Source organism: Sminthopsis crassicaudata, chromosome 1 (genome assembly GCF_048593235.1).
Source record: "Sminthopsis crassicaudata isolate SCR6 chromosome 1, ASM4859323v1, whole genome shotgun sequence".
Lineage (NCBI taxonomy): Eukaryota > Metazoa > Chordata > Mammalia > Dasyuromorphia > Dasyuridae > Sminthopsis > Sminthopsis crassicaudata.
In genome coordinates, this window is record NC_133617.1 from 67,304,369 (window position 1) to 67,329,454 (window position 25,086).

Consider the following 25,086-nt stretch of genomic DNA (forward strand, 5'->3'; position numbering starts at 1 on the left):
CAGACACCAGTACTGGAAATTATTTTTATCATAAATACATTTTCAAATACAACAGGCCCGTTCTAAATTAAATTGTTTTCTAAACTATATATATATGAAACCACCATGAATGGGTTTCATTGGTTGCCTAGCAGCATTAGTGATGCTATTTTCTGTCCACATTGCTAACCTCTGGAATTTGGCTTAAGCTCCCCCACCCTTAAAGTTTCAAAGTTCATAGTTCCAGTTTCCTCCTGAGGAAAGACAATGTCAAAGATCTCATTGTAGTGCTCCACAAAGTGGGTTTCCAACCCTTCAGTGATGAAGCTTGCAAGGTCATAGTAGTCCTTCTTGTTTTCTGCAGGGAGGATGACACAAGTAACCCCTGCTCTTTTGGCCTACAAGGAAAATGAACAAATCAGAAATAAGGTTCTGATTTATGTTGGGTATCTATTGTCCTACTCAAAAAGATAGGAAAATTAATAAGCTGCAGAGTATGAGAAGAAACAAGCGTGAATATTTAGCTTGACAGTACAGACCTTGTCTTCTCATTTCACCCCCCCAAAAGCCTTGGCAGAATAGGGCATAGAGGAGGGGTAGGGGAGGAGAAGAATAAGATTGACAAATATGTCAATGGACAATGGTGAGAAAATCATTGAGTTCTAATTCCACCACTAACAAGGTCAGCAACTGATTTCTTGCTCTTCCTAGGGCACTTGCATTTGGGCCTCAATTCCATCATGAGTAATATTTACTACCTGTCTAAAGGCAGAAGTCTAGGCCAGATGGTTTAAGAGAATCAATGCTATTTCTATGGGGCTTTTAAAACCTTAGGCTCATAATCTTATCATCTTTCACTAGTACAAGTACTATCCCCCATCTTACAAGATCAGGAAAGGGAAGAGAGAGGTTATGGGAATTGGAACCAGAAATTGCCGAGTTCAGCAGTCTCTCAAGTACTTACTGCAATGGTTTTCTCCTTAATGCCTCCCACAGGAAGGATCTTGCCAGTGAGAGATACCTCTCCTGTCATGGCCACGTTCTGCCTAATGGGCTGGTTCATGGCCAAGGAGAGCAGTGCGGTGACAATGGTACAACCTGCGCTGGGCCCATCCTTGGGGGTCGCCCCCTATGAAGAAAAGGACAGGGGACTTAAGGGTTCCTTTCTCCAGTTATTGGAATAAGCTGAAGTTTAAAGGTTTGAGGACAAGAGGTGGTGAGGGTGAGTGGGCTATATGCTTACCTCAGGCACATGCAGATGGATGTGTGAGGCCAAGAGGAAATCATTGGAAGGGTTTTTACGCATTAAAAACGCCCGGGCAAAAGTATAGGCAATCTTGGCACTTTCTTTCATGATTTCCCCTAGCTGACCTGTCACTTCTATGCTCCCATCTTTGCTGTCTTTATCCTTGGGGCGCCGTAGCGAGGTCTCAATGAACAAGGTAGAGCCTCCTAAGGGAGAAAAAGAGACCATTTCATCAGGTTCAGAGCTAAGTACCGCTAGTTATGACAAGGCAGCAGCTTACACTGTCCCCTCTCCCCGCTCTTGCACTTGGGGCATCCAATGGCTTCCTTCTGCAGCTTGGTTTTGAACTTGTACATAGTACAGGTAAAAATTCTAAAAAGCCAGCTTTGTTCAGGAATACAGATCCACTCAACCTGCAGCAAGACTGAGCGTTGCAACCACTGTCAAAGAGCTGCCCAGGTTCCATGGCCTGCCACATCCCATTCAAAGCAGGTACTTCCCCTCCTTCCTCCAATGAGTTCTATTGTGGACCATGTGCTTCACAAATAGACTGTTCACTTGCCTCTCTCTGCTTATGCCGTTCCGTAGCCTCAAAAACAGTTGTGATCCTCATTTTCATACTCATTCATGAGTTCATACTCATTTTCTCTTCCAAGAAGCCTTGCCCATTCACCTATCCCACTTCAGACTTCACATCAGCTCTTTCTACCTCTGATGATCATGATAAATATTATAATTTGTGCCTTATCCCTGCTACCCAAAGCTTCCTCAATGCCTGGCACAGTAATTGACACAACTGGTGTGTCACAGAGGACATCAGCCCATCTCTCCATATCTTACCCATGGCTGTCCATGCCAAACCCATGACCACGCCTGGTGGTGTCACATCATACATGCGCTCCACAGTGAAGATGGGCTTTCCTACAAAGTCCTGCAGGTTCTCTGGGGTTATTTCCACAAACTCCATCTCCCCACTGACTAGCTTGTAAGCAGATTTTCTTAACATCTAGCAAAAGAGCAAGGGAGGGAGGAAGAATTTCACCAGTTGACTTGATGCAGATTTGTTGGACAGGAGTGCAAGGAGAGATAGTCCTCTCCTCAAAAAATTTGCTGATTCTACCATCCTGTTCCCCCCGATCCCTTCCCAAAAATCAATTCTTCCCCCTCCCTTATCTCCACCCTATGCCCTGGTGCCCTCATAGAGGCAGTTCCTTCATGCTGGAATATTTAGATCATTTTCCCTCTGGTCATTCTGTCTATGGGTCAGCTCCAATCCCTCCTCCACAAGGCCTTTTCTGACTCCTCAGACCCCGAGATAAGGCACTGTTCTGTTTGTGCTTAATCAACGCTGGCTGAGCTAAATGACCTCAAGGTTCACCTTTTCAACCTGCTTCTGCAGGTTTCGGACTCCACTCTCTCGACAATACTGCTTTATAAGAAGGGTCAACACGTCTGATGAGACTTTGGTCTTGCTTTCATCCAGACCACAAAGGATTCGGGCCTGAGGGACCAGGTAACGCTGAAAGGAAAACCAACTCATAAATTCAGTGTATGTGTTAGAGGAATTAGAAAGGGAAAAATCTTTCCATCTCGTCTGTTTTCTCCCCCATTTCACTGAACACTGAGGCTGGTATCCTCAGTGGCTATCGTGCTACCTTCAAGTAGGTCACACACTCAAAGACTGCTACCTTCAGATATTCTGAAGAGATATTCTGAACTGGTATCAGAGGGAGCAATCTGGGACCCAGTAAAAAGCTTAATGCCTCACATGGAATGAAAATTTTACATTCCTATGGTGCCTCTAACTTTCAGTAGTTCACATTTCAACATCTTTATGTACAATAGCATAAAGTATTTCCACCTCACAGAGGCTGCAGAACTGAGGGGACCTATGCAAGGCAACAGCTACATGGGAAAGTATGGAAACTTAAATGCTACCACTCTGATTCCAGATTCAGTTTACTTTTCAGGACAGTGCAAAAAGTGACCAGTCAATCTTCAATCCTCGTGGAACTTTTTTCAATGCTCTCATTTTACTGCTAATACAAAATCTGAAACCTCAGATGGGAACTTCAAGGAATATCTAACTCATAACTCAATAAATGAACCCTTTGTACAACCTTTCTGTTGGCTGAAAGGTTTTCCATTAGGGTGAGCTCACAATCTTGGGAAACAGTTTATCCCACTTCTTGGTAGTTCTAAAACAAACAACTTACATATACATAACTGCAATATCAAGCAAGACAAAGAGGTGTGGAATAGGATACAAGCTGACAAGGGTTTAAATGAGGAAGAGGATCCTCAGAGGCCACTGGTGAAATGGATAGTGATCACAAACTTCATGCATTTCTCCATACTGGGGGAATCAGGCAACTGGTAAGAGGTGGTACTCCTGGGAGGACAGCATCCTGATCCCCAGGACCCTAGGAAATGGCCTGAGGGGGTGTGAGAGGGGGAAGACTATGGTTCCCACAATAGGCTGGGCTGACAATAGGAAGAACAAGGCTCAGAACTTCTCACCTCTGCAATGGCAAGTTTCTCCTGGGCCACATAGCCAGAGACGTTGATCATCTCCATTCTGTCTCTCAGGGGCTCAGGAATGGTGTCTATAACATTGGCAGTGCAGATGAACAGAACCTAGAGAAAGGCAGACCCATGAAGCAGATGGTCCCCTGTACTAACCTTAGCAAGCCCATGGATCCATCAGGACTTGGCCTGTGAGCCATGGTTGAAATAAACAGAGGGGCATCTAGGTGGCACAGTGGAAACCCTGAACTCAGGAGGACCTGAATTCAAATCTGGCCTCAGACACTTAATACTTAACCCTAATTGCCTTAGCCGCCTCCCCCCCCCCCAAAAAAAAAAAAAAGAAAAAAGAAAGAAAGAAAATAGGTACCTTGGAAAGATCCACTGGGACATCTAGATAGTGGTCCAGGAAGTTGGAGTTTTGCTCTGGATCTAGAAGCTCAAGCAATGCAGAAGAGGGGTCTCCCTGGTAGCCCCGCCCAATCTTATCTACCTGCAACACATTGTGGAAGACTGAGTTGATATCTTTTCCCACATCTGAGAAGCAAACACTAAGATTTAGAACTAAATACCAGAGTATCTAGTTTAAAACTCCTCAGTAGAGATGAGGATCCTGAAGCTCAGGAAGCTTAGAGACCAGGTGAATAAAGTAAGTGTTGGAACCTGGACCCCACCTGCTTGCCTATTTAATACCCTCTTAACTGCCCCCTCCCACTATCTTCCCTGCCAACTATGCACAGGGCTTAAACCAGCTCCCTTCACTCTAACTAAGAAGGAAAGCAGTCCAACCAGCTCAGAGATTCCAAAACTGCTTTAGAATGAAAATAGTAGGGACAAGAAGGTTGTCGGCCTAGGATGACACCCAGGACCTCACTCAGATGAGGAACACTCTTTTCTATTGCCATTCCCTGACCCCTATTTGACAAGAGGGGGGAAATCTCTGTCTATAATTCTGCCAGCCTAGCTGAGAAGCCAGATCTTGGACTCATTTTAAGACCAAGGTTTCTAAGGCAACCTTTTTGGCTGCAAATTACAACCCTAGTTATAACTATGTGACGCATGCTTTCTACCCCAAGGACTAACTGGTTACCAAATTCCCTATTACAAAACATGTGAGAAAGGCTGCCCAACATGTAGAGTGAGCTTTTAAGAAATGATAAGGGGGAGGAGGGTTCTTTTCCAGGATCCTTATAAAGTGTCATAGTTGTCTCTTAGTGAGGGACAACAGGGACTCAGAATCTAAATAAAATACTGATAGTAAGGTTACCACTACAATTATCCACAGGCTTTGGACTTTGCTAGTTACTTAGCTGAACCTAAACTAATACAACCCCTGGGCATTGGGCTATTTTCACAGGTCCAATACAAGTATTCTGGGCAGTTGGGATAGATGGGATAGAAGAAATGCTTTCCAAGGAGGCAGACACACAACCTCATCGATTAGAATCAGGGGGTTTTCCGTCTTAGTCTTTTTCAGACACTGGATGATCTTCCCTGGCATGGCTCCAACATAAGTCCTCCTAAAGAAAAGAAGCCACAGCAAAGTTAAAATTTAAACAAAGCTTTGTTGAACTGAATTGAATTTCTGGGCAACATCAGGGAAATAGGTAAAGAGGAGCCCAAATGTGGCCCTCTTTTTAAACATTTCAAAGAACCATTTAATATACAAAGTAGGTTAAAACAAATGTTGCCAACATTAACCATTTAACTTCTTAGCTATTAGAAGTCTATGATTGAAGAAAAGTTTAAGTGTATGGTTCTCTGCCAATAAATAGGAGAGCCAGCCTCAGGTAACAGAAATAACAGTGGAATCAGGTACCCCAAGTTCAAGTCCTGGCTCCCAAATTAGTGTATATGGACAACATCTTTAGCTTTTCTTGTACCCCAGTTTCTTCTCTGTAAATTTCTGCATTTTTAACTCATGGGCTCATAGGAAAAAAGTGCTTAGTAAATCTCAAAGCCTTTAAGCACATGAAATGATTGACATAGTAATAATGAAATCTTTTCAAATATAGCTGTGTCCACCACAAGATTCTCCTTTATGAAAAGACTTAAAGATTTTTGTCTGAGAGTTCATAAAAGATTTAATCAATTCTCATCCAAAGGTAACAGGACCTAAGACAACTATCTCTTTATGTAAATATACCTTTAACATACAATATCTTATTTCCCTTCAAAGAATTCTGCAAGATGAGCATTTTACAAAGGATCTCCATTTTTATAGAGAAGAATGAGGCTTCAAAAGGAAGCAACTTCAAGTCACAAGACTGATAATGGGCAGCAGGGCAGATACAGATTTTCCCTTCCACTGTACTGCCAAATTTAAAACTGAATCCACCACTACTCTAGATGGGTAATAACTGTATAAACAAAAACTGTTACAAAGTAGGACTAATCCCATTAAGTGATAGGACAAAGTAGTCCAGTTGTTTCAAGGACCTTGCCCTCAGCCATTTCGTCAGTCAGTTGGGAAATTTCATCAAAGAGTTATTTTACGCCATTGACTCAAAAGGCCATCTTATCAAACCAAAGACCTTGGTTCTTTTATCATCAATCAAGACAAGTCAGGACAAGCCTGACCTCCACAGTATATTCTTTTTCCTCTACCCTTTTCAACTCCCTTTTCAGTTACTACTTCTTTGGGAACAAAGAATGCCAGAGCCGGAAGGGACTTTAATAGTCTACCTACTTCAGAAGTTCTTAATCTGCCTGAAGGTCATTGAAGGAGGGTAGATAAGAATACTTCTCTGGGCCCAGAGATGGGCGTTTAGGGGACACAGGAACAGACTTTGGACAAATCACCTTCTCTTTCTGAATCTCAGCTTCCTCCTCTAAGAAGTCAAAGTCAAACAAGCAAGATGACCCTTCTGAGGCCTCAGCAGGTGAAACACCACCACGTCTAATTCAATCATAACTACACACTTCACACCACAAATGCCATAAGGGTTCAAAGGTGGGGAATGGTCAGAGGCGGCTTGCAGTAGAATGAGATAAGCCTTGGACAGGATCTTGTCTCTCTCAGCACCCTCAAAGGACTCAGGCCATAGGGACTTACCTGTGTCCCTTGATTTCTGCCACATCAGTCATGCCTCCAACACTGAACCGGAAATATTCTCTATTCAAAGCTCTTGCAATGGATCGAGCAATGCTTGTCTTGCCCACTCCTGGAGGACCATAGAAACAAAGGATCTTCCCTTGTGTAGATCCTCGGAGTTGGCTCACAGCGATAAATTCCTGAACACAGGAAGGAAGTATTATGGGTCAGGAATACTCAAACTTAAAATACTACAACTAGCACCCCATCTCCCAAGATTGAAGCTATGGTAGAGAGCTTGTGAATATGGCTTAGGTCATATACAACCAAGAGTACCCTGACTGCTTGACTTTCCACCTCCCTCCAGGATACCTCCTCCCATGATATTCACTCCCTCTACTGAACACTTTTATCATACAATCTATCATTAAATTACATCTTATAGTAGCTTCTATTTTACATTCTTAGTATCTAACACATTGGTTGATAAATGTTTAATAAATGCTTATTAACCAAAACCACAATGAATGTTACCAATTGAAATATTTGTAAAAAGTGTCCAGCACACAACAGGTGTAATATAAATACTTATTCCCTTTCCTTCCCCTTATTAGTCGATGAGTTATATTTATCTGATCACAGGAGAGAACAGTGGGACTCTCAACACTCTTAATATTGACATTTTGCTGTTATTAAGGCAGCTAGTGCTACTAATGACTTGAAATGTCTCTGCATTCCATTAAAACCTCCAGATTTTTTGTAAGGGAACTCTGGTCACACCATACCCTCCCCAGCAGTTCTGTATCTATAAACTGGATTTTTTTTTTAAACCCAATGGAGTTTACATGTATCTCTATTAATTTCCACTTTGTGAGTTTTACCCAAACAATATATTAGTTAACTCTCCTGGATACCTGTCAAATATAAACAAGTCAGCTACTCTGTCATCCAAGTTCCTGATAACAATGTCTCAGACACTCTGTTGGTGGCCTCCCTCCAACCCACTGATGACAAAACAACTCTATGTCTAATTACTCAATCAGGTATTGATCCACTTAACTGTACTATCTCCTTGTCCTCAAGGATGGGCATGAGAGACTATGTTAAATGTTTTGCTGAAATCCAGGTATACTAAGTCTATGTCCCTCTCCTGAGTTTAGTAACCCTGTTAAAAAAAAGAGAAGGAAATCAAGGCTCTAAAATGGAAGTCTGGTGTCGGTGTTACAGTAGGAGGCTACAAAGAGAAGAAAAGCAGAGCTTACCAAGATACGTTTCTTTACATCCTCCATGCCATAATGATCTTCCTCTAGGACTTCCTTGGCTCTGGCCAGATCCAAATTCTCATCACTCTGTTTCCCCCAAGGTATGGAAGTCAACCAATCCAGGTAATTTCGGGTGACACTGAATAACATACATATCCAATCAATTAACTTTTGAGTCTAAACTAAAAGTCCTGGATACTAAACACTCCTCTGGGATCCTAACACCAACATTCTTCAAGAAAAGTCCTAACCAGATTAAAATGAACACAGAAATATTTAACAAAATAAACAAAAATAGAAAATATTAATGTGATTAATATAAGCTTGAAGGTATTTTCAATTTGAATGTCCCCATCCATGTCTTTGTACAGACTGTCCCATATGCCTTGAACTCTCTCTCCTTTCCTTAGTCTCTTAGAATCTCTGAGTTTCCTTCAAAGATTATGCCTAATCCTCTTACCTCTACTCCCCCAAATGTATCTTTTATTTGGTTTTTGTGTGTCCTTCATTTGATATCATGTAAGCCCTTGGAGGAGAGATATTGTTTCTGTTTCTTTGTATCACTAGCATAGTGTATGGCAGCCATGTAATAAAGGCTTGTTGATTTCTAAAATAAGAATGGAAGAGACTAGTCTGTGGTTTTTCCCCAGTGGATGGGATATCTTTGGGTTAGGGTACAGGCTATTTCTGGGATAGGACTTTGAGTGGATCTAGGGTCTAGGGTATTCTGCTGGTAGGCCAAGGGCACATTTATGATATATGAAAAAACTTCCTAAAAATTAGAAAAGTGTCAATTCCTTGCTTAGGAAGAATGGCTCCTTATTGCTCCTAGGTTAAAAACACAGCTATCCCTTGTAAATCTTGAGTGTTAGGAACATAATACCTCCACTATCTGGAAAATCTGTGTAAAAATTTTTGACCCTCTCTTCAAACCAGAGAAGACATCTGACTTTTTTCTTTTATGGGATGTTTACAATACCTTATTGTAAATTTTGGATTGATATTATACAATAATTTGTTAATATTTAATATTTTGTGCACTTCTGATTTTCTGGGGTTTTCTGCAGCTTCTACAAAACGTCCATACCAAATTTCCATTTAATTTCTTAAGCCAATTTATAATACATGATGTGGAAGGGATAACTGTACATACTTGTGCCTGGCATTTATAGCCTTCATGCTATTTATTACCAAGAGCAGCTATTAGATACCTTCATAATATGTGGGGCTCTTGTCACTCTTAATTTAAAAACATTTCAATGGCTCTTTACTTCTTAATAATTAAATGCCAATCCCTTTTCTGGGCACTAAATATCTTTCCCAAATAAGCAACTTCTCATATCATACTCTCCAACTCCTGTTGGCAAATGGGGCTACTTTCTTTTCCTTAAAAACACCCTATTACTTTCTCAATCCTTAATTGTGTGTGTTCATGCTGCTCCTATGATATTTTCTCTTCTCTATCAGATAGGAAGATAGTGGTCTGAAAGGCTTCCACTAGCAGAGACAAATGAGAGATGCTGATAAAAAAAAAAAAAAAATAGTTTCAGGAAAGGAAAAAAAGAAACAGGGAGAAAGGGAAAGAACCAGAGAGAGGGAAAGAGAGAGAACAAACTATTTCTGAGAAAGCAGAAGGCAATCAGAGCATAAACTGCTTGTGCAATTAAGGGAAGGCTGCTGGTGTTGGCAATTTCTCCAAAGGTGAGTATCAAGTCCTGAGATACACCAACCCAAGCTTTTCTGTTCCTTTCAGAGGTGGAATAGGAGCCAGAAGCAGGTCATTCCTGCCTCCCTCTTCCTTCTCCAAAAGCCCGAAGACAGCTAGAAGCACCCGTTCTAGCCCCAGGTCAGTAATAGCAAAGTCAATTTTAGACCACTTTCCTCAAAGCCAAGACAGCGTTCATTTGCTAAGTTTTCTCCCAGGGCTAGATTAAATAACCATTTCTTGAGGGTATTTCCAATTCTCACATTCTGTGAGATTTTTTTTTAAAGACAGTCAAAAAGTGTAAGGTAGGGAAAGGGGAAAGTTAAGAGAGTTATAGGTAAAGCCCAAGCCATCCAAAAATCTTTTTTTACAACAGAAGTTCTTAACCTGGTGTCTGTGAACTTATTTTAAAAAATATTTTGATGACTGTATTTTGATATACTGGTTTCCTTTGTAAATCTATGATTTTAAAATGTTATTCTGAGAAGTCCAAAGATTTTACCCAATTATCAAAAAGGCCCAAGGCAAAACAGCTTAAGAATCCTTGCCTTGGAGGACACTTGTTTCAAGTAAATATAAATCATGTAAAATGTATGGGATTGCCTGTCATCGGGGGGAGGGAGTGGAAGGAGGGGGGGAATAATTTGGAAAAATGAATTAAAAAAAAAACAAAAAAACAAATCAAGTAAATATAAATCACAACTATAATGCCCTCTCCCTGATCACCTCCAATGCCAGAGGTCTCACTACTGTGGAGGTTGCCCAATTCTATTTTTGGACACGTGTCACTAAAATTCAATCTTTTTGTCTCACTGTCTGTTGGACTCTGATCTAGGCTTGAAGTGAGCCCAGCTGTTCAATAAAGTGATTGAGGGATTGTATAGCTTTGGGTTGGCAGTAAGTAGCTAGTTCACTCAGTCCAAGTTTACCTCCTGGATGAGCTGCCTGATTTGTTTTTCTGATAATGTAACTTTCCTAGAGATCAACAAAGAAAAAAAAGAGAAGCCACCAATGTCCCTTAGTTAATAAAACTAAGAGGAGGAGTTGTGCCCCAGCACGCCACAATTTAATGAAGATAATCACTACTTGCACTGGAGTTCCTAAAAGTTAAAGTTAAAACTTCTTTTGGGAAGGGGATAGGGCTGGGGATCAGATGTATTACCATCCTCACTGGCTACTGTTCTGTCCCTTTGGGCCCTGGACACTTCCAGAGAATTCCCTCAAAATTCCTAATAGGTTAGCAGATATTATAGGGCTCTGAATGGTTTGCTTACCATAAAGTCAGATTTTTCCTCTGATGAGGTAGTCATGTGATTAACATTCAGGCATGACGCATAGTGCTGTAAGGTGGCCTTGAAATTTCAAAGGAGATAACTGATTTCTTTTTTGCCTTCCAAGGACAGTGGACAAAAGACACCAAATTTAACTCTCAGCAATCCTGAATCCGAAGGTTAGAATTACTTTGTTTATTGCCAAGGTTTGGGATTGGTATTTTTGGCCATGAGAAGGGTCCATAGGACACTAAGATTTTTGCCCTGGGATGCTGAAGTGTCCCTAAGGTCTTGGATTTTAAGGTCCATGTTCTAGACTCACCTGTTAAGCAATTTGGCCATTTGAAGGTTATCACAAACTAGCAAAGACTGTGACTACAGTTTTGCCAAGATAATTCCCAAAGGCCAGGGGAAACTCACTAGACCTTGCTATCTGGGTGGGCTGACATAGCAGCTGCCATACATATAAATTGATATAATTATTAATCAGTCAACTCCAGATGGACTTTTTTTCCTATAACACCTTCCTTCATTTTACCCAGAGTATTATTCAAATGGCAAGTTATCTCTCTCTGCTAAATTTCTGGGCACTAGAAACTGTTTCCCCACCCTCCTGGAATTATGAAACCCTTGGATATAAGCTACTAACTTGAACTCTGAGGAATGATTGTCCAACAAGCCCAATTTGCTCAGCTCCTCATCAATCACATCCATGACATGCTTGGGAACAGTGAGTTCCTTTAAACGTTCTCGGAATTTCTCCTCAATGGCATCTTTGTCTTCCTTCTCCAGGCCCAGCTCTTTCTTGATAATTTTAAGCTGCTCTTGTAGAAGGTATTTGCGATGAGTTTGTTTGATCTTCTCTTCTACCTACAACAGACAATAGCTGACCTCTGCGTAACATGGCAGGAAGGCATGAGACTCAGACAGAACAAGCAGGCCACATGCAAACACCATGAACACCTCTTCTCATAGTTAATATAGTACACATTCGCATGAACACTTGTACACACACGCCAGAAATTGGTAAAGCCACAACTTCCTGCTGCATCCCTTTGAAAGGTTGCCAAGGCTTCCCCAGAATAACAGCCACTCACAGACAACTCATCAGACCAAGCCAGGTATACCAGAGCACTCCAGAGGAAATATGAGAACAGTGATGGGCTCATCTAGTTCTTAGTGCCTCCTTATTGAGAGAATGTTTTTTCATTTTAATGGCTAAGAGAGTGTTGAGTCTTATTTGCACAAGTCCCTCAGCTTTCTTTTAAAATTATGTCCCAAGAATAGGTTCTCGAGAAAGGCCTTACCTCCCGACCTAGACGCTGTTGCAGTTTGCTTAGCTCAAATTCCTTCTTGAGGAGAGAGAGGGCCTTGTAGAGTCGCTTTGGAATCTGTCAATAAGAAGCAAAAAAAAAAAAAAAAAAAAAAAAAAAAAATCAAACCAATTTTCAAACTCTCACCTATAGCAAGTAACAGCAGAGGGTGATGATTTCTCTATTCTAGGATGAAAAACCAAAACTGCCAAAGGATTTCCAGGTTCACTCATTAAGTGCAGTATGCTAGAGTGGCCTGATAATGTTGAAGAGAAGCATCTTGGTCATAGGGAACCTAAGGAACCTAATTTGACTGTGAACATCTGGAAGCTTAGGAACTGCATCTGGTCCTCTATTCCTCCCATTACAGAGGACATAATCAAGTCTTATTTCATTATAGGAACTCCCCCTTTTCCTGAGCAATCTCAAATCACGAATTTAGTAGGAAAGTTCTTGGATAGAAAGGGAGGAGTAGAAAACGGTAGGGATGGATGGAGTTTGAAGAGAAAGGGGCTAAGAAATACAGTGGAAAGAGCACTGGGGTCTGGGATTAAGTCTCAGCAATGCTTCTTACTACATAAAACTCCTTAACCTCTCTCAGTCTCAGTGTCCTCATCTGCAAAATAAGATTTAACAATATCCACATATCTGCATCACAAGTGTAAATGAAGCACTTTAAAAATCCTAAAGTGTCTTATTCTTATAATTATTAGCAGTAGTAGACCAATGCAATCACAATTTTAGAAGTGGTAGGGAACTACCACTAGAGGATTCTAGTCCAATCTATATCTGAATAAGAACCACCTTTCTTATATATCTAGCAAATGATTTATTTAGTTTTGGCTTAAATTATCTCTAATTCAAGGGATTCCAATACTCTCCTAAAGCACCTCCTTCTACTTTTGACTTTAATACTATTAAGGCTCTTTTCCTACGTTGGATCTAAACTGGCCTTTTTCTAACTCCCCTCAATTTCTTGGCCTGCATCACAGAGGGATAGATTTTAAATTCTACTTAACCGTGAGTCAACACTTGTAAGCAACTCTAAATCCTAATGTCTTCCTATTCCAAGTAGACCAAGGATCTGCAGTTTCATTACAATGACTTCAGGGGGAGAGGAAGGAAGAACAGGGGAATGAGCACTGGTCAGTGATTTTTTCCAAGGGGAATCATGCTTCATATGAGAATTAGACAAGATAACCTCATGTTTGACACAACTCGGATTCTAAAATATGTCCCAATAAGCTACCTATCTGATTTCCCAATTGCTTTATGTGGATCTTATCTCTCCCAAAAGACCATGAGCTCCTTGAGGGCAGGGTCTGAGCCTCAGACTTCTTTGTATTCACTCCCATCTCCCACCTCAAAGATTAGCACAAAGCAGATAAGCTCAGTACTTACACCTGTTCCATACATTGAGCTGAAACACATATCACATGTATAAAATCATGTCACATACACTCTGCAGGAGACATATCTAAAATGAGGAAATCCATCTTATTTGCTTCAGGAGGCAGATATGTCTTATATAGGGTAGATAGGTGCAAACAGTAAGCTTTTTCAGAGGCCAAACTCACATTTGTTTCTTCCAGAACATCTTGTAGCTCCTGAGACTCAGCTCCTGTCAGTGCAGCCCCCATGTCACTCAGGTAAATGGGATTGTCCACAACTCTCTGCCCAGCCTGCATCATCTGAAGAACAGATTCTCTGAAAGAAATAAGCAGAATTTAGATCCAAATGCAAGTGACATTCTGTACTTCGGGCTGTCCCAAGAGCAATCAAGCAAAAAGCACTTATTAAGTGCCTACTGTGTGCCATGCCCTGTGCTAAATAGTAGGAAAATAAAGAAGAAAAGCTATTTCTGCCCACATGGAGCTTATATTCTCACAGGAGACACAATATATATAATGTATAAAATACAGAGTGATAGAAGGTAACAATAGAAACTCAATTATACAGCTGGTCCCTGAGGATCCTCTTCTCTTGCCTATGCGGCAACTTATTTTCTCATTCAAGATTGGTCTTATCTTTATTTTAGTCCAATTCATGTGTACAAAAATGTTGCCTCATCCTTACCTGATCTATTAAAGGGGCTGGCCTCTGGGGCTACTGGTCAGGCTGAAAGGAATAATAATGAAGTAAGAGGTTCTAATTATAATGTGGCAACCATCTCCATTTAGACCATAACTTCTTCTGTTTTAATAAATGATCTTCTTTAACTGCTGTGATCACCTAGTAACCCACTTGTGAGTTTTCAATTTCTAGTTTTCAAAAGTCTGAGATAGTTCATCACTGAACCTGTTAACTCAGACTTTTAAGATAGAATCTATGACAATGACTAAGGTTATTCCCTTTCCATCAGGAGTAAAAAGACTAATGGAGAAATTCCACAATAATATGGATTACTTTAAAAGAGACAAAGACAAGACTCAGCCACCCTAAGCCCAGACCTCCAGGCAGGACCATTTCTTAGCACTTTGGTCTGTCATATTATGATGTTGTGAGGTTTTTTTTTGGTTGTTGTTTTTTGTTTTTACCAAAAAAGAACTCTTAAAGTCACCTTTCAGAAAGTCAGGAACTACATAAAGCCACAGAAATGAAATCCCAACCCAAACAATCAGACTTGTGCAAGCTCTCTAGTAGAGTTTACAGATGGTAAAGAAGTTGACAAACGTTAAGATGGAACAGAAAAGAAAAATAAAATCAAGAAAGGATCTAGGTAACATACCTATAGAGGGGATTCAAAGCAATAATATCCCGAATTGTCTTCACAATTTCTGCAGTAAGAGCCTGTCAAAGGAAACATTCCTAGATCAGAAATCTGAAGTTATCCTCCCAGTGAAGATAGTTTTCTACTCTGGAACTGGTGCTCCATTTCCAAATGTCTAATTTCACACAATGCACCACTGGTTTGGCATAATACACACAACTTGACTGAAAACAAGAGGCAGAGTTCTTGAATTTGTTAGCAAAGGGCTACAACACATTAAAACGCAAAAGTAAAAACATCAGCTTGGCTAGAGAATCTTCATATGTGTTTAACTGTATTTCAGGTTTAAAAAAAAACCTTACCACTTTTAACCATAGCATCAATGTAATTAATTCAGTGAATAGTAAAACTGGAAGAATTTCTCTTACTCTCTGGTTTTACTGAGATAATTTTGGCCCAGAGAAGGAAGGAATTTGCCTCATGTTAACACAGTTTAAGTCACAGAAATGGAATTCTGGATGTAATTCTCTTTCTACCTTTACTTCTGCTCAGTAAAAAAATTTTTTCCAGGGTTATCACATAAAATTCTAAAAATCCCCACAACAGAGGTCAATTGTCATCATTGTTTGCTCTCTCTCTCTCTCTCTCTCTTCAGGAAGCAAGTCAACTGGAGGCTGACAAAATTAATCATGTGTACCCAATCTGCTCTCACACTCTATTTCCTTCCCAATACTTCTTATCTCTCTCATCAGATTATTAGCCTGTTTCAATTATCACTCAACACACACATACTATATGTTCACACTTAGTTTGCCCCAAAGGGGTAGGGACATTGTCTTATTTCTGTATAGCCCAGGACCTAAAACAGCATTTATTTATAGAGGCTTTAAAAATGCTTATATAATTGAAAGAAATTGCTCTCCCAGATGGAAGCCAAAAAGTCCTGGGCTAGAGACAGTAACCTGGGGACAAGTTGAAACATTGTTTCTTCAATTCTAACTTCAAGCCAAAAGAGTATAAGACACAACACTGAGGAAAAGGCTCTGAAGGTTTAACTTAACATGTCACGTGAGCATGCACTACACCCAGGTTATTTTGATGCCATTTGTAAGATTCTTTGGGATACAAAGAGAGGATGCTGGAGAAAGGGGGTCCTGGACTTACTTTCACTTCCTCAGTAACTTGGAAGTCCTCATGGACTACATTTTCCACTTCTACCATAAGTACTTCATCTGGAGAACTGGTGGCAGGTTCTATAACTAACTCCACTACTTGGTCCTTGGCACCTTGTTCCTCCTCAGCCTCCTTTTTGGCTCTCTTGGGTTTTCTTCTCATTTTTTGTTTATTTTCAAGCTCCAGTTCTTCAGGTTCCACATCTAGTTGTTTGTTTATGCGAATCCTGTAGAAAAACCATACCACAGAGATGTGTTAAGTTCAATATCTAAGCCAATTCAATCACATTTATAACAGAACAGGTTCCCATTTCTTCTCTCTAAAGATTAAAATGGTCAAAGATTTTCTGCCGAACTTTAGGATACATTGAACCAAATTATGGTTACAGTGCCCACACTAGGATGAGAGATTTCAAAAAATACAAATTCTGTGACCACAGCCACAAAAAATGTACAAATCATTAAAGGAAATAGGACTTACAGGAAGATATGAAGGTAAATCCATTCTCCTCTATACCATTTTTTGTTGCCTAAGGCCATCAGTTTCTGGGAATCTCACACTCATTTGAGATGTATAAAAAATGAGGTTATTCCAAAGTTTCTTCATTAACCAAGCATGTCAAGAACTATACCACCTTAATATACAAGTAATTTGTTTAATTGAATTCCATGAGGACAAGAATTATTTTCAAACTATCAAGCCCAGTGCCCTACATGTAGAAGGCCCTAATAAATGGGTACTGAATCACTGATTTATGTACACTTATCCACATATGACAATAATATTAAGCAATACCATATGCAGCAAGAAGGAAAATACAAAATTCTAAATACAAAGGGAAATGCAAAATCAAATTCCTGTTCTTAAGGAGCTCATATTCTAGTAATGGAGAAAAATCGCTGGTATAGATATAACAAACATTATAAAGATGCATTTCAGTGTTACAAAACAAATAATATCCGAAGGCTGATGTCAAGGGAAAAGTCAGAAGATTTCATGGGGGAATTCAACTTGACTAAAATATAAAATACTTTTAAATGAGTCATACAAGATAAGGCTAGAAAGGTTGAGTTGGACCACGTTGTAAATGGCCTTGACTGGGAGCCAAAGATATAGGAACTTTTTAGGTCTTGAGTCATTTAAGATTTTTAAGCAGAGAAATTTACAAGCCCAGAACTATATAAAAGAAAGATTAGTCTGACAGTGGATCACAGGATAATTTAGTAGAAGGGCAGAAGGGTAAAGTTAAGTCTATGATAATGTAATGGTCTGATACAGAGTCTAGTCTAGGGGAAGTGGGAAGAGAGAAGGGAAAGAAGTGAGGTTGTGAGGCAATCAATAGTGAGTCAGTAAGCAATTAAGTGCCTATGTGCTAGATACAGTGCTAAACATTGAAGATATGAAATACAAAAGACACTTCTTGCCCTCAAGAGACTCACAATCTAATGAAGGGGACAACAAGCATATATAAGTACAAATGAAGCTACATACAGGGCAAATAGGAAATAATTAACAGAGGGAAGGTAATAGAATTAAGAAGGGTTGGGAACGACTTACTGAAAATAGAATTGTAATTGGGACCTCAAAGAAACCAGGGAAACCTGGTGGGGATCAGGAGGAAGAGCATCCTAGGCACTGGGGATAGTTAGGAGAAAATATCCAGAGCTGAGACTTAAGACTGACCATTTAAGTACAGAAGAGTCAGAAATAACCCCAAGGTCACAAATAAGGGAATATGGGTGAATAGTAATGCTACAGACAGAGACAGAAGTACAGGCTTAAGAAGAAAAATAATGAAAAGAATTAATTCCTTCCCTCCCCCTTCTGCTTCTAGCTCTATACAAATGGATCTGAACATATTGCATCAAATCAGAAAAGATGCTAACATTTTAGTGGTTAGAGGCAAGGTAATAGCACTTCTCAAGCCCTTCTATAATTCTATCAGTATCTACCAGAGCCTGATCCACGTACCTTCTGTGTCCCATGACTATCATACGCAACTTGTCCCCGAGGTCCTGCATTTCATGAATCTGGACAAAAGTTCCTGTGTGGTAAATTTCATTCAGGTTCTCAACCACATCAGACTCATTGCTAGGGGGGAAGGGAGAAAAATGATTTCAGGGTACCCCTTCAATATCTTATCCAGACTGGATAAGGAGAGAGGATTGTTAAATCAGAATGACTAAAGCAATGACTGTTTATTGACTAGTAAATACTAAAAAAAATCAAGACCAAGAATTACATTTATTTACAAATCCTTCTTAGTTCAGTTGTGCCTGAGAGAACTTCCCATCTTAAAAGGAGCATGACCAGCATTCCATTATAAACAAAAAGATTTCTGCTAAGTACTGGCTCCTCCCAACATTTGATAAAAATGCTAAGGTGACGTTTTTTGGTCCCACAGGACTTACTAGGTGAAGGACCAAAATGGGACAGAATTTAGGATTCCCAATTCCCAAACAATCCATAAGACTCCAGCTTTTTAAATTGTGGTTCATGACCCCATATAGGATCTTCTAACAACGTGGGGTCACAAAATTATGATTTTTAATCAGTAAATGCTTAATTTTGTATATCTATTTTATATACTTATATATTTGGGGTCATGTAAAATTTCTCAAGCAAAAAGAGATCATGAGTGAAGAAAGGTTTAAGAAGCCAAGCATCTGGCTATGCCATTTTTACAATGCTATTGGAAATAATCTTCTAATTAAATGTCCTTGAAATTAAGATAAATGTAGACTTTACGCATGCTATATTTTATAGCAATCCTATGGATGCAAAATTTTTTAAATCTCCAAGTATTTTATTTTGAACATTTAAAAATGTATCCCCAGTTTCTTTCTCTCTACCCCAACAACATGGTAATAATGAATCACCATGAGTTACTGAATACCAAGAATGTGAAGAAATAACAGTGTTTTAGGACTAGATTCTTAACTCTTACTATCATCTGTATCCTGTAGCAAGTGACTTTCTTGAAGGTCTTTTACACCAGGGATATTAACACACACAACAGTCATAAAAGGAGTTTTTCATTTCAAGGAAATTACTAAAGGAATTGAATCAAATGCCACTTACTTGTCATCTCTCTTGAGAAAGACACCGGCATATGGCTGGGCAAGGCGAACTTTCCTTCTTAGCAGCTCAACCAACTTCTTATTTTTAACCTAGCATGACAATAACCTCAAGGTGAAATACAGGGACAGGTCCTCTAGCTACACAGTTTGACAGCATCCTTAGCATCATAAAAAGATTAATAAGAGGTGCAATAATGTCAATGGTTTTCCTAGCTATACTTTCCTTGAAATAGGTTTCAAAAGACAGAGAAAAAAAAATTTTTTTTTTTGCCTTTTTAAACAAAAAGTCAAAGGAGAAATAAGGTTTGGGGCAAACTGATTTATAAGGGACAAAATTTAATAGATTACAAATCTAATCCTAATTTTTTCCCCTCAGTTGCTGCAAACAATAGACCATGGAACACAAATGGGATGATGTCAGTTTTTTCCAAGATTTGCCTAAACTATATTCTAACTTACTGCAGTAATTAGCAGACTGGCTCACTCTTGGTGAGGCCTCAATAAACAAATGATAATGACTTCTTGTAGCTTTCTTAAGAAAAGAATGACATGGAAGGGAAAGGTTATACTTTTACATATATCTTAGTTTCTTTCAAGTTGTAGTTATTTTGTAGAGTTTAGTTAGCAATCTGCCCAAAGAGGAAGAGCCAGGCAGATAGATATCCTGGAAGGAGGATAGCAAACAAAAATTCAAACCCTAGAGTCAAGAACCATGAACAGAGAGAGTAGTTGAGCTAAAAATAAATAGAGAATTAATTTAATTTTGTCAGCAAATGGGAAAACTCTTCTGCTCTAATTCCTTCCCTGCTTCTTTCTCCTGTGTTAACTGCTGACTGGAGGGGGAGGGGAAATCTTACTTAGACCCTTCTGTTGTGGGTGATTTCTAATTTCTCTTCCCTTTTAACAGGCTTAAACTTAAAAACAGCCAGTTTTAGGAGCGGTTTGATTAACTATCATTTATATAGCCTTCTCTCCCCCTCCCAGCAAAAGAAAAAAACCAAATCAAAAACAATCAACAAAACATGATATGTGATATTCTATAACAATGAGCCCCTATATCCGCAAAGGGAAATGCTTTTTCAATTCAATCTTTTGGAGTCAAGCCTGGTTATGATTAAACAACAAAACAGTTTATTTACACTTCCATACTTTTATATACATAATCTCATTTATAAGGCAAGTAGTACAAGTATTACTTCAAGAAACTACAATTTCACCAGAGTGAACATACTATTGCCATGACTGCAACCCTTCTACAATTTTATGACACTTTCTCCACTTGAAATGACTAAAAAAAATTCCTTTTGTGAGAAGTCCCTCTGAACTTAGGCTGACTATCTACATAGAATACTACCAGGACCAAATATGAAACTTTTCCAATTTGGTAGAATGAGTTTTCAAAAGTTCACAATCCACTAAAAGAGCCCAAACCCAAGCCACACAACAGAATGGGTCTTTAGTATAAACATTAATCCCAGATAAGAAAGCAGCTATACTTTAAGACTCAAGTGGAGCCAGAATTTGAATTCACACCTGCAGACTCCCAAGTCCAGTGTTCTCTAACTGCAGGCAAGTTCTGCATTCAGTGTTTGTGACTGGCTCCTATCCACTCCTCTTTCTGGACTATAACTTGATCATCTCAAACCTCAAGTACTTTCCAAAGATTTCCAAAGCCTGACAAGGTTACCTGGTGGTTTAACTAAAGATATTACCAAGAGTAGTGAGGATATGGAAAGACAAGGAAAAGTTTGGTGAGATATCCAAAGAACAAATTTACTACTGAAAAACTCAAAATGGGAACTCCAAGGCAGAAGTGTGCAACAGACTATCCAAGAGTTCCTATATTTGGGGGGAAATTTTCTTTATTGGTATGCTGGAGTAGGGAGGGCACAGGTCATTTATGTGCAATCAGCAAGTAAAAGGGAAAGGAAGAGTAAGACTTAGGTACCTGACGAGAATTTCCTCCATTTTGCCTCCTCTAACCCTTATTGAAATTTAATATTTTTCTTTCAGAGCTGTCCTGGATGTTTATTTTATCCCTATCTGTCAAGATTTGATGGGGATAGAAGAAAAAAGTAGGAGAAATCTATGCAACCTGCTCTAACATCCACTAGGAACTGCACAGCCAAGAGACTCCTATTAAACAACGTTTCTCACAGCAAGAGATGGTCTCTCATAAAAACAGAAGGCTGAACTGGAAGGATTGTCAGAGATCATGATTGACCCCCTCATGATACCACACCCCTAAGAATGATAGTTTGTCCAAGGTCACAGTGTCATCCAGTGATAGACCTAAACTCCTAATTTTCTGCCTTTCCATTCCAGGGAGATTTGTAAGCACAGACCAATGTGCTTCTTTTCCGAGTGGGGACCGTGAAAGCCGTGAGAGAAGGGGCCTGCGGTTGCAGTTTAGCAGCCCCGAGTGACCTTGAGCTAGCCTTCCCCAGGTCTGGGTCCCTTTAGATTAGGTTTGAATAAAGACAATTGAGAGGTAAAGGCTCGGGCGTCGATACCCCGGGGCCGAATTCCTGACTGTGCATCTACCCCGCTTCGGGGCAAAGCGCTTTCCTAGTCTGGATATACTTTCCCCACCTTTAAAAGGAGGGGGTGGGTCTAGACAGCAACAACTGAAGTTTAACAGCACATCCGGCGTGCCCGGGCACCCTGCAATTCTTATTTCTCCCGACTCTCACACTAACCCTGGGACCCTGGCGCTACTTTTGTCTCTTTTACACAGAGGTAAACTGAGGCAGTCGAGGGTTACAAAGTGTCTGGATTTAGTTGGTCTCTAGAGCCCCTTCCGGTCCCGACAGTCTCGTTCAGTGTTTATAGGAGGGGACACAGTGCAGGGTCAGAACCCTGACCTCAAATTTCTAGAGACCTCAAACAGATCTTTCCTTCCACCAGCGGCTCGAAGGGAGCAGCGGAAAGGTCTTCCTCCCGAGCCTCCGAGAGGGCCGCCTGGTTCGGGAGAAGGGCGGGGGTGGCCAGCGGGCCGCTCACCTCGATGATCTTAATGAAGCGGGGGAACACGGGGTTGCGGGTGACCGCGATGAGCGGCAGATGAGGGAAGACGTCCGGAATCATCATGGGCGTGAGCGCCGTCATGACTGGCCCCTCCGAGCCTCCGCTCCCGGCCCCGCCGGCCCCGGCCCCGTCCTCGGCGCCGTCCCTGGGGCTGTCGTCACCGCCATAGGCTCCGCCGCCCCGGCTGCCGGCCTCGTCCCACAGCCCCCGCCACGCGCCCGCGCCACGAGACGCAAGTGCGGGGCACGGCCCCCGGTCCCATAGAGCCCAGGCCGGCGCCGCGCTGCTCGACTGCGGCCGCAGCACAGGCGGCCGGGCCACACGCAGTCCCCGCCCGCGACCCCGTCCCCCAAGGCTAGCTAGCTGGGAAGCCCGCGGCCCCGATGCCAGCACTAGGCGCCTCGCGGCTCCCCACAGGCGAACGTAGCCTGAAGCCGCCGCCATGCCCACCTCATTCTGAGGGTACCCGCGTCTTCACGTCATTTCCGCCTCCGACGGGCCATGTGACTGGATCCGCCCACTTAGCTGCCATAACTAACTCCTCAGGTGGACCGAGAGCAGCCTGGGAGCTTGCGCAGATCGAGGGAGGCTCGCCGCAGCTGTCCCTCCCACCCATCCTGGCCCTAATCTTCCGGAGACGGAGAGGAAGGAGTCGGGCTAGAATTCAGTTCCTGCCCGGAAGGCCGTAAGAGAGTCCTCATGGTGGGCGTGGCTTCAAGGCGGGAGGAGGGGATGGGACGCTCCACCCCTTCACGTCTCTTAGCAACGGCTTGGCGCTCGCGACCGGATGTTGTAGGAGTTTTCTACAACGGCTGGGAATTCTCCTGCATCCTGGAGACGCCAGAGAGAGATGGCGTTGACTGGCCTTTCTTGCCCTTTGGGCTTTTCTTTCCTGCTGGTAGTTGTGACGCTGGTCCTGTCGCTAGAGCACAACGATGTCCCGGTCTGCAGGTGGGAGCCCTTAGCCCGCTGCCCCGGATGTGGGAGAGGCTCCGCCCGGGGAGGAGGAGACCAGGGGCTCCCCAAGATCCCTACTGAGGTCTTTTCGGGTTACCGACGGAGGGCCCGAGGAGGGGATTCGTCCGCAGGATCCGATTCAGAGATTTTTGTTCCGCCTTCCCCGCACCGCGGTCACCCCGGACGCCGGCGGTCACCTTAGACGCCAGCGGTCACCCCAGACGGTGGTTACCCCGGACGCCGGGCGGTCACCTCAGACGCCAGGCGCTCCCTTTCTTGCCCGGTTTTTGTCCGCCTCCATCTCCATCTTCAACAGATTGCTTCTCTATCAATTCCCGAGCTCTCTTTTACCTTCAATTGCTTTTCGTTTGCTATCTGCTTCCCTGCTACCTATAAATATGTCCCTTGTTTCCCCCATTCTCAAAAAAAACCTCACTCGTTGGATAATCCGTTTTTTCCTATGAGCTATTGCCCCATATCTCTCCTTGTTCTCTCTTCTTTCTTGTCAGTCTGACGTCTGACCTTGTGACCTGTTGGGCTGAAACTCTCCAAAATTACAATTACCTCTTTTTTATTAGTAGTATTTCTCCAATGATATCTTAATGGACAAATCCAATGGTTTTTTCCTTTACTTCTCTGTAGTATTTAACACTATTGATCACCTTCTCCTTGATACTCGTTTCTTTGATTGCTTTTAATTTTAGTGCCTTCCCTCTGTTAACTGTAATCTATTTTTCCTTTTTATAGCTTCTTTGTACAATATGTTTATTTTTTACCTCCTCCATTAAATTTTAATTTCCTTGATGGCAGAGACTGCCTTTTGCCTTTCTTTGTAGCTAGCTCTCAGCATAGGGCTTAGCACATGATAGTTATTTAGCAAATGTTTACTATATTTCCTAATGACAGACAGTCCTATCTTTGCTAAAAGGCATCTAACTAAACACTGGTCAATATGTCAGTATTATTTGTACATATTTGAATTTGAGTTTTGCACATAATCTCAGCATTCAGCTAAGAACTGACATCAAACATGGGTCACTTGAAAGAGTGAAGATCATTTGGAACATGTAGGAACAGGGATTCATCTTAGGAAATTTAGTGCTGCTGAAAGTTTAGGATTTTCACAAAAGAGTGTTCTCACTTAACTGTGGTGTAAGCACATCTGAATGATTGATGTAACCTAGTGGTAAGTGTCCCTGACCGGCTGTCCCCCTCTAGCCCATTATCCATTTAACTACCAGAGTGATATTTCCAGTGCACAGTCTGACCTAAGTCACTAACCCAGCAAACTCCAGTGATTCCCTGGTACCTCCAGGATTAAATATAAAGTCCTCTATTTGGGTTTAAAACTTTTTACCTCTCCTCCTTTCTAATCTGTATATCTTAAATTTCACCTATTCTACAATCTAGTGACACTGACCTCTTTGCTGTTGCTGTTCTCGCACAAAACATTTAACCTCCTGATTTTGCATTTTCATTGATTCTCTCATGTCTGGAATGTTCTTCCTTTTTATCTCTGCCTCCTAGCTTTTCAGACTCTGTCTCAGATAAAATCTTACTTTTTGAAAATAGCCTTTCCTAGTACTCCTTCAAGCAGAGATTGCCTCTAATTTGTCTTCAATCAATCAATAAACATTTGTTAAGTCCCTACTATGTGCCTAGCACTGTCTCTAATTGAGGTCATATCACAGAAATTTGTAACCAACTCAATCAGAATAGTTGCATGATTTTCTCTACCTTTGTTCAACAGCGGAGGACAGTAGGAAAGAAGGCTACAAATTGTGATAGTGAGTGAGGCTGAGG

The 25,086-nt window shown here is 41.3% G+C and overlaps 2 protein-coding genes across 5 annotated transcripts in view; one reads left to right on the plus strand and one right to left on the minus strand.

Moving 5' to 3' along the window:
* Positions 1-10: 10 nt before the first annotated feature.
* On the minus strand, positions 11-22,785 carry LONP1 (lon peptidase 1, mitochondrial). The gene is made up of 18 exons (XM_074308661.1): positions 22,303-22,785; positions 19,301-19,389; positions 18,191-18,310; positions 16,211-16,445; positions 15,065-15,126; positions 13,914-14,043; positions 12,331-12,414; positions 11,673-11,893; positions 8,048-8,186; positions 6,807-6,985; positions 5,184-5,271; positions 4,122-4,244; positions 3,746-3,862; positions 2,604-2,744; positions 2,066-2,231; positions 1,223-1,431; positions 944-1,108; positions 11-377 (listed from the first exon to the last, which is right to left on the minus strand). The coding sequence occupies exons 1-18, from the start codon at positions 22,768-22,770 to the stop codon at positions 165-167; spliced, it is 2,949 nt and encodes a 982-aa protein (XP_074164762.1). The 5' UTR covers positions 22,771-22,785; the 3' UTR covers positions 11-164.
* A 99-nt stretch (positions 22,786-22,884) lies between these two features.
* Positions 22,885-25,086, plus strand: part of CATSPERD (cation channel sperm associated auxiliary subunit delta) — a 100,342-nt gene continuing 98,140 nt past the window's right edge. For all 4 annotated transcript variants that reach the window (XM_074308675.1, XM_074308685.1, XM_074308695.1 and 1 more), the window contains exon 1: positions 22,885-23,277. In XM_074308675.1, the coding sequence (XP_074164776.1) occupies positions 23,177-23,277 (101 nt within the window). In that variant the 5' untranslated portion in view covers positions 22,885-23,176. The remainder of the gene's footprint in view (positions 23,278-25,086) is intronic.

Bases quoted from the DNA above. Each gene is read 5' to 3' on its own strand.
- LONP1 (XM_074308661.1), bottom strand. From the start codon at position 22,770: ATGGCGGCGGCTTCAGGCTACGTTCGCCTGTGGGGAGCCGCGAGGCGC. The intron at 15,127-16,210 runs GTAAGTCCAGGA...TTCCTTTGACAG, and splicing joins AAGTTACTGAGGAAGTGAAA to GCTCTTACTGCAGAAATTGT. The intron at 2,232-2,603 runs GTGAACCTTGAG...CTCTTTTGCTAG, and splicing joins TGCAGAAGCAGGTTGAAAAG to ATGTTAAGAAAATCTGCTTA.